General features: G+C 45.3%; 1 protein-coding gene across 3 annotated transcripts in view; it reads right to left on the minus strand.

Moving 5' to 3' along the window:
- Window positions 1-2,246, minus strand: part of Rif1 (replication timing regulatory factor 1) — a 49,338-nt gene extending 47,092 nt beyond the window's left edge. For 2 of the 3 annotated variants that reach the window (XM_021150370.3, XM_021150374.3), the window contains exons 1-2: window positions 1,822-2,197; window positions 734-812 (exon numbers count right to left, since the gene is read on the minus strand). In XM_021150370.3, the coding sequence (XP_021006029.1) occupies window positions 734-812; window positions 1,822-1,925 (183 nt within the window). In that variant the 5' untranslated portion in view covers window positions 1,926-2,197. The other variant, XM_021150360.3, reaches the window with a different exon arrangement.
- Window positions 2,247-13,446: the final 11,200 nt, after the last annotated feature.

Below are 13,446 nucleotides of genomic sequence, written 5' to 3' on the forward strand. Positions count from 1 at the left end.
AACAAGGAAAACAAGTTAACTAATTTTTTAAAGTGTTCCAAACAAGCAAAATTAGCAAAAATTAATGTAAATAAAAATAAATAACACATACTGTGGGGTATGTCAGTGCCAGCCTATAATCCCAATTGGAAGGCAGAGGCAGGATTGTCACCTAGCTAAGCTACCTGGTTCCCAAACTGGAAAAAATCCCTCTGCCCCAACCAAAAAAAAAAAAAGTATGAATATGAATACTGTCTATCGAAAGGGAAGACTGAGATAGTTGCCATTTTAGGACAAATTACTACTCAGACCTTCCAAAACACAGATTTTATTGTTTTAATAAGACACAAGCTTTGAACTGACAACCCTAGACACTTTAGGCAAATGAACCAATTTCCTAACCTGCAAAGTGGGGCTTTAAAGAGCAGACTTGGTCTATGGATGTAGCTTAGTGGTACATACATGAACTGAAGTGAGAGAACACATATAAGGTAACTGAGAGCACCTGATGAACCATATATAATCACTTGAGATAATAGTCTCATCAATATAACTGATGATATGTTGTATTCAGGGCATTAACAACGCACTGGATGATGACGCTCCATCCACAGTGAAAAACCATTTTATCAGAAAGCTAGTCAGAGTTGCTCCTGGAAGCCCAGATTTGGAAGGCTAAGAAAAGATTTCAAAGGGCTCAGTCTAGTGGGTTCAGACTGAGGCAGTGCGAAGTCATTAAGAAAGGAACACAGACCTTTAAAACCGTGTACAGCCGAGAAAGGTTTTTCTCGATTTCTGCAATGACTTCTTTTCCTTCTTCTCCAGTCATACGACTTTAAAGGAAATAGAACATAAGCTTAGTCGAAAGCATAAACAAACAAACAAAAAATTACTGCCATCACTTTAAGGATTACTTTCAGGGCCGGAGAGATGATCCAGTGGTAAGAACACAGAGAGGCTCTGGCAGAAGACTGGTGTTCAATCCCCAGCACCCTTTCGTGGCTCACAACCACCTGTAACTCCAGTTCCAGAGCCATCCAACACCTGGAGCCGCAGGCACTCTAACTCGTAACTGGCTTTTTAAGTTTTTAAAGATGACTTTCAAGCCCTTGGAATTAACCTCTTTCGTTAAAAAGTTTCAAGGTATATAGAAAAAAATGTTGTAAGTTACACCACATATAAGCGGTAACTTGCCTCAAAGCTTTTTTGGCCTCGATAACTTATTCTTTTTTTCTTTTCTTTTCTTTTGTAATTTTTTTACATGAGAAAAGTGGGAGTCCCTTTCCTTAATCATGTTTTCTAACTCAGAAGATACGAAAGTTTAACAAAATTCAGAAATTTTTCTAAAGCCTTTCAAATAAGTCAAAACGGGGTTCCTGGCTCTGCTTTTTTTTTTTTTTTTTTCTTTTTTTTTTTAAAGCCAATTCTGGGGCCGGTTTGCTGACTCGCACACCTGTAATCTCAACCACTCCGGCAGAACCACAAGTTCGAGGCCAGGGTCGGGGGGTGAGCACTGGAGCGAGCCTGAGTCAAAGACCCTAACTAAACCCACTAACTCCGGATCGCCAACTTTCCCACGGCGTCCGAGGTTCGCAGGGCAAAGCCCTGCTCTCCAAACGCCTCCCGACTCCAAACTTTTCTTTAAAGGCTTTCCCGTCTGCGGGCCAGACCAAAAAAAATACAGAACCGCTCGTCCCCGAAAAAGCCCTCGGACGCCGCCGCTGCGCCCCGCAACGTCACTCGGCAGGCAATGGCCCGGTGCGCCCCGAGCTACCCGCGTCCGCCGGGTCCCCACGGCTGCCCGGGCTCCCGCCCCGGGCTCGTCCCTCCGGCCCGCCTCACCTGGTCAGAGTTAGGTAGGCGTCCGTCTGCTCTCCCGGAGGCACCGAGGGGTCTTCCCAAGTCTCCAGAAGCGGCTCCAGGGGGCTGCGACCTGGGGCCGTCATGTCGGCCGCCACCCTGCAGCGAGGCCGGAAGACACCCAGTGACCGGTGGCACGGCCCGCGCGGCGCCCTCACCTGCACGCCGGGCCGCGCGCTCGCAGGCCGGCCTCCCGCCTGCCGGGCTCCCGCCGCCGCTTCCCAGGCAGCACCGGCCGCGAGGGGGCAGAGGCGGCGCCGGCCGGGCCGAGCCGAGCCTCCCGCTCCTCACCCCCCACGCGGGAAGTCCGCTCCGCAGCTCGCCGCCCCGGGGCCCGCCGTCCGCTCCCGGCTCGCGCTTATTTACTCACGCGTGCAGCCCGCTCCTCCACGACCAAGATGGCGGCGGGGGGCGGGCCCAGCGGCGCGCGGGAGCCGGGCAGGCCTGGCGGGAGAGGCTCGAGCCAATCCAACGGGCGGTGGCGCGCCGGGCTGCTCGATGGCCTGCTGCCCGCCCCCGCCCCCGTCCCCGCCCCCGGAGCACCTCGGGGGGTGTGTATCGCCTCCAGCCCGGGGCTAGAGATGGGTGATGTAAATTAGTGCCCCACTCCACCTGACTCCAGCTACTTGCTCAGCCGACCAAGTTTGCAAAACTCCCCAATCCAGTGCTTCCCAAAGGAGCCCACAAAAGCATTTGATTGAGAGTAAATGGCAGGCTGTTGGGCTTGATTTGTTGTTGTTGCTGCTGCTGCTGCTGTTGTTGTTGTTGTTGTGGGGTTTTTGTTTTCTAGAGGTCCACTTGCTAAACCTAGCTCTTTGCCTCTAAGCCCCAGCCCAATGAGTAAGTCAGAGGTGCATCAAAAGCCACGCATTCTAGCATTGGTCTGTGACCTTAGGAAATTTACTTCATCTCAGCTTCTGAGAGTGGGCACTAGTGGCAGCACATTTCTTAGCGAAAAAAAGTGTGGTTAAAAAGAGACCCATGGCGTGCATAACAAAGGCCTGGAAATGGGCGGTATTGATTTGCAGATTTCAAAATACCGCCCTTCAGCCTTGAGATTCCTCAGAGGCAACTGCCTTGAATTGGCTTACTTCCATTGGACCCCAGCTGTAGAGGGTGACGGTGGCCCTGGGATACACAGGTGCCGCAGAAACGACAGTAAACCCTTAAACAACGTGGTAATCATTGAAATCGTTTCACGTGCCTCTCAGCACTCTCCACAGCCCACAGGATTGTTTCAACTTTAAGCACAGAAGGTCAAGGAAGCAGGACCGAGTGGTCCACGCCTTTACTCCCAACACTTAAACTGGCTAGGCAGACAGATAAAAGAGTTCCAGGACAATCAGAGCTACATAATGAAACCCTGTCTTTAAAAAAAAAAAAAAAGTTAAAATAACAACAAAGAATAATAGGGCCACCCAGAGCCAGGCTCTATTAGAGAATTTGCCTGGCACACTGAAGCCCTAAGTTCCAACCTCAAGTCTGCCGCTTGTTCTCAACAACCCACCAGAACCTAACTTTTCCCTGTGAGAAGCCCATATTTTAAATCCCCCTTTTCAAGAATTATGGGTCAGTTAAGCACAGCAGTTCACACCTGTTTCCCGGCACTCAGAAGCCTGAGGTAGAAGACAGCTCCGGTTCCAGCTCTCACTGACTTACAAAGCAGGCCTGTCACAAAAGTCAAAGCAAATATTGACAAGCCTTCAGCTTCATTCAGTGGGAGTGGGAAATCGGCGGAATCTTTCCGCCCTTTACCCCACCACCACCCACATTCCTTCCATTGAGATTTAAATTCTCCTGACCCCCGGTGCTCAAACTCAGAGATCCTCCAACCTCCAGCGTCCTGGGATTAAAGGTGTGCACCACCACACCCAGCTCTAGATCTCCTAAAATGACTTAAGTTTCTGCTGGTTGGTCCAAGGTACTGGGAGAAACAAGTGTTGCTTTTATAAAATCGTTAAGATCCACGTGCAATTTTACTAGGCTAGTGAGTTCTCTGCTCTTTGGTGTTTTCTATCTCATAGAAAAGGGTGAAAGATTAGAATCAAAACAAATTCCCTTACCCACACAGACTACCTGCAAAATTTCTAGAAAATTTAATCAACACAAATCTGTAATCCCAACACTTACAAGTCTGAGGCAGTAGGATTGATGTGAGTTACAGGACAACCTGGACTACATAATGAGTACCAGGCCAGTCAGAGCTACATGGCCAGACTTTTTTTTTCCCTCTTCAAAACAAGGCAGATGTGGTGCTGCACGCCTTTCATCCCAGCACTTAGAAGGAAGACGCAGGAGGATCTCTGACTCTGAGATTAAAACCAGCCTGATATACATAGGAAGTTTCCAGAGACTCAGAGCTACATAGAAAGACTATTTAAAAAATAAACAGGTAGCCAAGTGTGGTGACTTTCGCCTCTAATCCCAGCACTGGGGAGGCAGAACCAGGAGGATTTCTGAGTTCGAGGCCAGCCTGGTCTACAAAGTGAGTTCCAGGACAGCCAGGGCTACACAGAGAAACCCTGTCTCAAAAAACCAAAAATAAATAAATAAATAAATAAGCAGACTTGGTGTTGCACACCTTTAGTCGCAGCACTCTGGAGGCAGAAACAGGCAGATCTGCATGAGTTCAAGGTCAGCAGAGTGAGTCCCAGGACAGCCCGGACTACACAAACCCTGGCTTGAAAAACCAACAAAGCCAGGCGTGGTGGCTCACGCCTTTAATCCCAGCACTCGGGAGGCAGAGGCAGGTGGATTTCTGAGTTCGAGGCCAGCCTGGTCTACAGAGTGAGTTCCAGGATCAGCCAGGACTACACAGAGAAACCCTGTCTCGAAAAACCAAAAAAAAAAAAAAAAAGAAAAAGAAAAAGAAAAACCAACAAAATGTTTTAAAAATTATATATACACATAAAATTAAATATTAATGAAATTTAACATATATCAGGAAGAGTCAGATCCAGGCATAGTGGAGTTCCATGCCTAGAATCTCAGCACTTGAGAGAAAGATCAAGAATCCATCCTCTTGGGCTGGACAGATGTCTCAGGGGTTAAGAGCACTGACTGCTCTTCCAGAGGTCCTGAGTTCAATTCCCAGCAACCACACACATGGTGGCTCACAACCATCTGTAAAGAGATCCATGCCCTCTTTAGGTGTGTCTGAAAGACCGCTACAGTGTACCCATATACATAAAAATAAATAAATAAATAAATAAATAAATAAATAAATAATAAAAAAGAATTCATCTTCAGCTACACAGTCAGTTTGAAGCCAACTTGGTCTACAGGAGACTCCACCTCTAAAACAACAAAAATATGGACCCAGAGCAAGATTGACTATATAGTCGTATAAGTTTTTATTATAAGTTATCATTCATCCTATTGCTGTGCTTAGTTTGTACATTGTAGTTGCTAGCTTACAAAGTAGCAAGTTCCTTCCGGCTTTTTCTTTTTTTTTTTTTTTTTTTTTGGTTTTTCGAGACAGGGTTTCTCTGTATAGCCCTGGCTGTCCTGGAACTCACTCTGTAGACCAGGCTGGCCTCGAACTCAGAAATCCGCCTGCCTCTGCCTCTGCCTCCCAAGTGCTGGGATTAAAGGCGTGCACCACCACGCCCGGCCTTCCGGCTTTTTCTATGTCTTTAGTTTGGGCCCACCCTTTCTCCAGCAAACTCCCTCCTCTGTATCTCTCTGCCGGCGTCCTCCCCTCACCCTGCCCCAGTCTTCACCCTTCTATGTTCACATCATACACATTCTACCTCCCCCACACACCCTAAGCCTATTTTACCCCTTCTTGTTTCTTAGCCTCTACACACACCCACTCCTACATAAATACACAGACACATTAAAAGCTAGCAGGCAGGAAGATATATATGCCTTTAATCCCAGTACTCAGAAAGCTGAGGTAGATAGGTTGATATAACTTTGAAGCCAGCCAGGTCTACTTAGTGAATTCCAGACCAGCTGGGGCTACCTAATGAGATCCTGTGTCAAGGAGGAAAAAAAAAAAAGAAAAGACTACTAAAAACACAAGATGTTATTTCTTTAGGCTTCACCCGTAAACACTAGAAACAAAAGCAAAATTAGACAAGGGGAAAGTGTTAAATTTCAAACCTAGGACAAGTGGCTGAGGTGCCTATTTAACATATTAAGTAGAACTTGACCTCCAGGTTCTCCCAGCATCCCTCAGTCCCTACCTGTTCCAGAGTATGGTCCGCATACATCATTCTCTACCCTGAACTTTCCATCCCAGGGACTAAGCTGCCCTTCCCTATATAATCCAGATGTTTTGGCTACCAGTCCACTTTCTGTACCTTTGTCCTCATGCAGCTGTATTTTGTCCCCCTCTCTCCCCACCCCTCCCCTCTCCTCACATGGTTCACTGTCATGACCACTCTGGACTCTCCTAGATGTATCTGCCTTTGGCTATTCCTCCCTTATATCTATAATGAATTTTCTCCTCCACCATACCTAGGAGCAGTCAGTCCTTTCCTTTCCTCTTTATTTGTTGTTGTTTGTTTGTTTTGTTCTGTTTTGTTTTGTTTTGTTTTTCCATTTAGAAGCCAGCTGGGCAATACGGGGCAAGCCTGCAATCCCAGCATGTGGGGCAGGGGATGCCAAGTGTGTCTGGAGAGAGCAACCACAAGCCAGCCAGGGCTTCACACAAAGATTCTATGTCAAACAGGCAAAGGAGACGGAAAAGGCTTCTGCACAGCAAAAGACACAAAAGAGTAAAGAGACAACCTCCAGAATGGAAGACAATGTTTGAAACTATACATTTGATACAGGACCAACAAACAGCCAAAACACACAAGGAACTCCTACATAATAACTAGAAGAAAAATCCCCTTCTCCAAAGAAGATAAACAAATAATGGGCATATTTTAAAATGTGAGAGTAGTGACACTCACCTTTGATCCCGATACTTGGGAGGCAGAGGCAATGGAACTGCTTTAAGTTCAAGACCAGCTTGGTCTACAGACTGAGTTCCAGAACAGTCAGGACTACTCAGAGAAACTGTCTCAGAAAAACAAAAAATAACAAACAAAAAAACAAAAAAAATCCACAAACAAAATCTTTGCCAAAAAAAAAAAAAGAAAGAAAGAAAGAAAGAAAGAAAGAAAGAAAGAAAGAAAGGAGAAGAAAAGAAGAGAAGAGAAAAGAAAACCACACCACACACTTGTCAGAATGGCTATGTTAGAAAAGATAAAGAGGGCCGGGAGAGATGCTTAAGAGCATTCACTGCTCTTACAGAGCACTCGTGCACTGCAACTTTAGGCGGGGATCCTATTCCCTCTTCAGTCTCTGTAGGCACCTATACACACATGGGCATCCATATACATACAAAGACAGGCACACACATAAATAAAAGCAAATCTTTAAAAGGGGGGCTATAGCTGGCTACAATGATTATAGAGAATAGTATGGAAATTCCTGAAAATTTTTAAATGGAACTGCATATGATCCAGCAACCACAGTCCTGGGTATAGGTCCAGAGAGTGAAATCAGTATGCAGAAGAGAGATCCTCACACTTCTCCTCATTGCAGCGCTATTTACTACATCCAAGCCATGGAAACAGCCTAAGTATCAGTCCAGTCAATGGATGAAGGGATAAAGAAAATGTGGCGGCCCATTCCCTCGTAGAGGGCCCATACTCAAGGATATCTCAAGGATACTTTCTGAGCTTCTCTAGTTTCTTTTCTTTTCTTTTTTCTTTCTTTCTTTTTTTTTTCTTTTGTTTTTTGAGACAGGGTTTCTCTCTATAGCCCTGGCTGTTCTGGAACTCACTTTGTAGACCAGGCTAGCCTAGAACTCAGAAATCCGCCTGCCTCTGCCTCCCGAGTCCTGGGATTAAAGGTGTATGCCACCATGCCCGGCTCTATTTTCATCTTAAATCTCATGCTAAGACTACATTAAAATATTTTTAAAGGGCTTTGGATTTTTTTTTATTTTATTTATTTATTTACTTTTGTTGCTGGTTTTTTTTTTGTTTTGTTTTTTTTTTTTTGTTTTTTGTTTTTTGTTTTTTTTTTTTTTTTTGACACAGGGTTTCTCTGTGTAGCCCTGGCTGTCTTGGAACTCACTCTGTAAACCAGGCTGGCCTCGAACTCAGAAATCTGCCTGCCTCTATCTCCCAAGTGCTGGGATTAAAGGCATGTGCCACCACCGCCCAGCTTGGATTTTTTTTTTTTAATGTACATCTACATCTGTGTGTATGTATGCAGAGGTAGCTGTGAGCCACCACGGGCATGGTGGGAATCAGACCTAGTCACCTGGAAAAGAAACTAGTCCTCTTAGCCAATGAACCATTTCTCCAGTCCCTGTGTTAGGTCTTGATTCTCGGGTGGTGATAGGCTTCAATCAGACTCCTGAGTAGAGCTTTCTTTCCTCTTTATGTGTCCCCGTGCTTCTCCCCTGAATCCATACATTTTAAAGTACTAGAGAAGGTGTATAGGCATGGTGACACAGGCCAGAGAAAAATTTCCTACCAGCTTAGGGACACCCACAGTGCTCCCTGGACTCTAGGCACTGCTAACTAGCTGCCAGGCCTCTTTGACACTGGGGAGAAAAGCTAGTCATCTGTCTGTCTCACTTAAAATATATTTAATAAAACCTTACCTCCGCATCATTAAAATAAAAGACAATATGGTACACATATGCAATTTGGATAGTAACCAGCCATAAAAATGAATGACACTTTATTTTTGGCAATCACATTGATGGCCCCAGAGATCATCATATGCCATAAATTAAACAAGCTCCGAGAAACAAGCAGCTCATTCTTACTCATGTATCAAATCTAAATGGAACCCAGAAGCAAAGAGAGAAAGGTAGTTATCAGAGACTGAGAGGGAGAGTGAGAAGAAGGCCCCAATCACAGGCTCCTTTATGAGGAGCAGGGGGGCTTTTGTTGTTGTGTGCTTTGCTTTTTACTTTTGGGCTCTGTTGTACATTAGAAAATGAAAGCAAGGAAGGGGATCTAGAGGTTTCCTCTAAGGTAGCGGACTTGCTTACCATTCTCCATTCACTAGATTTCATTCCTATCTTGAAAGAGGATAAAAGGCTTAATGATGTGGACATAAGCTTATCATATATTTCAAATATGCTACGAATGCATAATTTCATTTTCTCCCTTTTTGAGATAGGGTTTTGATATATAGCCCAAGCTTGCCTCCAGCTTGAAATCCTCTTTCCTCAGCTTCTTGAGTGCTGAAATCCTAGGAAGACATGATGCTGTGTGACAGAACTTTTCCTGAAGAGACACAGCACACACGACTTCTCTACCCCAGATAAGGAGGCTACAACAAATCGATGTATAGATACCGCCCAGGTCCCACTTGGTAAACCACTGACTTTTGTTGGGTTACAGGAATATGTATAGGGTCGGATGGTCAAGCTCACTTCTGCATTGTGAAAACCCATCAGTCCCTAAGCTCAAAACCACACCATTTCCTGAGGTTGCCCCAAGATCAGTCCACAAAATCCTACCAATCCCAGGCCATCCTGGAAAGCTCCATCCCCACAAGAAATGCAATAGAAAGCCTGCCTCCTACTCCATTTTCTGCCACCTTTTGTGTTCTTCCCAAGACATTTCTTGTGAGGTTTGTAGTGCAGAGTGACTTTGTGGTATTCTTTGGCTCCCAAATGCCAGGATACCTTTCCATTCAGAGCTGCCACACTCATATTAGGAAAACCTTTTCCCCTCAAAACTGGAACACTTACACTGTGGATGAGGGGTTTCTTACAAGAGTAGGCATAACTCAAAGACAGCCATATTACTGAAGCCCACCCCGGCATGGGTGACAGCTCACAAAAGCTGGGAACTTGGAGCACACTGCCCAGCCTCCAGGCAGCCCAACAGATTAGAGAGTGTCTCTGTCAGGTAACCCAGTCAGTCTGTGAAATTCTAGGCAGCTGATCTGATCTGTGAGAAGCTCTCAGCAATCTTTTTTGGTTTGGTTTTGGTTTGGTTTGGTTTGGTTTTGGTTTTGTTTTATTTTGTTTTTGGAGATAGGCTTTCACTATATAGTTCTGGTTATTCTAGAACTCACTATATAGACCAGCTTGGCACTGAACTGATAGGGATGCTTATGGTCTACCTCCCAAGTATAAGGATTTTTTTCCAGCACAAGGCATCAAACCTCACACAGATTGATTGGGGAGAGACACAAAATGGCAGCTGCCTCAGAACAGGGGGAGAGGCACCTAAGGGGAGAGCTTTTATGGACTTTTGGAGCATACATAGTGAACTAGTGGGAAAGTACAGCAATCTTGGAAGTATTGTTTGGTGGGAACAGGGATTTCTGACTAAGTCATGGGGATGGGGATTTTCAAGTCTCAGAAGCTACCTGTCAAGTCACAGGCAGGGCATTCTTACCAAGGGCTGGCATTAAAAGGGCACACCACTACACCAGGCTTCTTAGCAGTTTTTGTGCCTTATATATGATGGCAGAAGGAGAAAGCTAGAGAGTCTGGTCAGTTTCAGGGACTTCCTGAAGCTTTTAAGTTGTTTATTTCCTGAGCTTGATAAACTGCTCTGCAGAATAGAATGTTTCAACCCCACCCCCACCCTCCAACAAACAGTGGTTCTCAACCTTCCTAATGTGGCAACTCCTCAATACAGTTCATGTTGTGGTGATCCTAACCACACAATTATTTTCATTGCTATTCATAACTGTAATTGTTACTCTTATGATTCATAATGTAAATATCTGTGGCCCCGTGGTCTTAGGCAACCCCTGAGAAAAGGTCGTTCAACTCCCAAAGGGGCTACAATCTATAGGTAGAGAGCCGCTGCTTTAGAACAGGCTGTGCCTTTAGGAGCTTTCCTCATTGGTATAATGTTTTATCTTAGAGGAAGTTGCTACACAAGAATCATCTGGTTGCACATATGTACACACACACACACACACACACACACACTACATGTACATTCCCTCCAGCACACAATTAAATATTAAAAGAGAAATTTTCTTAGTCAATGTTCTGTTGTTGTGAAGAGCCACTATGACCAAGGCAACTCTTTTTTTTTTTTTTTTTTTCCGAGACAGGGTTTTCCTGTACAGCCCTGGCTGTTCTGGAACTCACTTTGTAGACCAAGCTGGCCTCGAACTCAGAAATCGCCTGCCTCTGCCTCCCAAGTGCTGGGATTAAAGGCGTGCGCCACCATGCCTGGTGGTAAGGCAACTCTTTTTTTTTTTTTTTTTTTTTTTGGTTTTTTTCCGAGACAGGGTTTCTCTGTGTAGCCCTGGCTGTCCTGGCACTCACTTTGTAGACCAGGCTGGCCTCGAACTCAGAAATCCGCCTGCCTCTGCCTCCCGAGTGCTGGGATTAAAGGCGTGCGCCACCACGCCCGGCCGGTAAGGCAACTCTTAAAGGAAAGCATTTAGTTGGAGCTGGATTACAGTTTCAGAGGCTTAGTCCATTATCTTCATGGCAGAAAGCTTGGCTGTGTACAAGCAGACATAGTAGTTGAGAGTTCCACATCTGGATCAGCAGGTGGTAGAAAGAGAGAGACACTGGAGCTGGGCGTGGTGGTGCACGCCTTTAATCCTAGCACTTGGGAGGCAGAGGCAGGCGGATTTCTGAGTTTGAGGCCAGGCTGGTCTACAAAGTGATTTCCAGGACAGCCAGGGCTATACAAGGAAAAACCCTGTCTCAAAAAACCAAGAGAGAGAGAGAGAGAGAGAGAGAGACTGGGACTTGCTTGGACTTTTGAAACCCATCATCTACCTTTGAGACATGCTTCCTCTAACAAGGCACACCTACTCCAACAACATTCTTCTCAAATAGTGATGACCAAGCATTCAAATATATGAAGCTGTGAGGGCCATTCTTATTCAAACCACCACAGAAATAAAGGAAGAGGTAGAATGTTATAATAATGTCTTATGTGTTCTAATACTCATGTGTCCAATGTTGTCCAGTAATGGATCTTTTTGTCGATAAAGTGACGAGTAAATTAATTTTTAAAAAGCATGTAATATAAGAGTTCTGGAGGCTGGGGATTGGTAGCATCTGCCTAACATACGTGAAGTTCTGGGTTTAGCTACCTAAACTGCATAAGCCAGCACAGCGGCCTACACTTGCGTTATTTCTAACTTACGATAGAAAAGCAGGAGAAGGTGAAGGTCACTCTTAGGCAGAGCTAGTAAAAGGCCAGCCTGTGCTGCATGAAACTCGGTAGTTAACAGTTAAGGGAAAAAAAAAAAGAGTTCTGTAAGAGAACCAGGCATAGTGGCACAAGCCTGACTGAGCTACAGAGCAAATTGAAGACCAGCATGAACAACTGAAAGATTGTTTCAAAATACAAAAGGTGAAAGAGTCCTGGGGAAGTAACTCAATAATGGAGTACTTACCTAGCATATCGTGCACCCTGGATTCAGAATCAGGCAGTTCTGAAAGACAAAACATTATCCAACATGGTAACTATTCTACTGGCTATCTTGGAAGAAAGTCGCACACTGAGTTGGTTTCTAGCTTTTAATCCTCTCTCTCTCTCTCTGTCTCTCTCTGTCTCTGTCTCTCTATCTCTCTCTCTGTCTGTCTCTCTCTCTCTGTGTCTCTCTGTCTGTCTCTCTCTCTCTGTTTCTCTGTGTGTATCGTATGCACAGGTTTGTGTGTGTGTGTGTGTGTACATGTATACTTGTGTGGAGCCTCGAGGAGGGTAATAATCATTCTTCTATCCACCTCTGCTTTATTCCTTTGAAGCAGGGTCCCCTCGTGTACACGGAGTTAGTATTGGTTGGCTCTGCAGGTAGCCAGCAAAACCCAGGCATCCTCTGGTCTCTCTGATCCTGTTGTGTAACAGTTTCCTCAGATTGAAACATTCCACCCTGCAGGAAGCTCCTTAAACAAGAAGGTAAATAATTCAAAATAGCTTCAGGAAATTCTGAAAACTGATCAGGTTCCCCAGGCTCCTCTCTGGCAGAATAAAACATGAAAGCAGAAAGTTCTCAGACTTTCAGAAAAGCCAACCTGCAAAAAAGAATCTGAGACCAGATCGACCGCCTGGAAGAAGCAGAAAACAGCCAAGCTGCCTGGAGAGGGGTAGGCCTGGAAAGCACTCTGCAACCCACTGAACTGCCTGCAGGCTGTGTGTGCATCCTGCTCCAAGTTCCCAGTTTTCTGAGCTGACAACCATGCCGGGGTGGGCTTTTTGGTGATGTAGCTATCGTTGAGTCATTTCTTCTCCTGGAAGTAACCCCTCACCCACGTCCTTGATAGTAACCCCAATAAAACTCATTTGTAATGAGAATTGTGGTTTCTTGTAAAACCCAGTTATGTTATGTAAATGCATTTTTGTTTTAATCCCAGGTGTGGGACATGGGGCTGCTTGGGTTTGTCCACATCCATTAACTATGATTGTCTCATGCTCTAGGAGGGGCATGATTTTTGCCAGTTGCAGATAAATTTATTCTGGGGACGCTGGAGAGGGAATAAATGCCAGAGTCCCGAGAGGGTCCAGAAATTCTCTGAATAAGAGGACAAAGAGGAGGAGGAGGAGGAGGAGGTGCTGGTTGTGGTGGTGGCTGCTATTCCTGGTTGCTGTTGTGGTTTTTCTAGTGTTCGTGAGCAAAGAGACAAGAAGAAGAAGTTGTAGATATCCTGCC

The sequence above is a fragment of the Mus caroli genome, unplaced genomic scaffold, assembly GCF_978045245.1.
Source record: "Mus caroli unplaced genomic scaffold, Mus_caroli_1 scaffold_2, whole genome shotgun sequence".
NCBI lineage: Eukaryota > Metazoa > Chordata > Mammalia > Rodentia > Muridae > Mus > Mus caroli.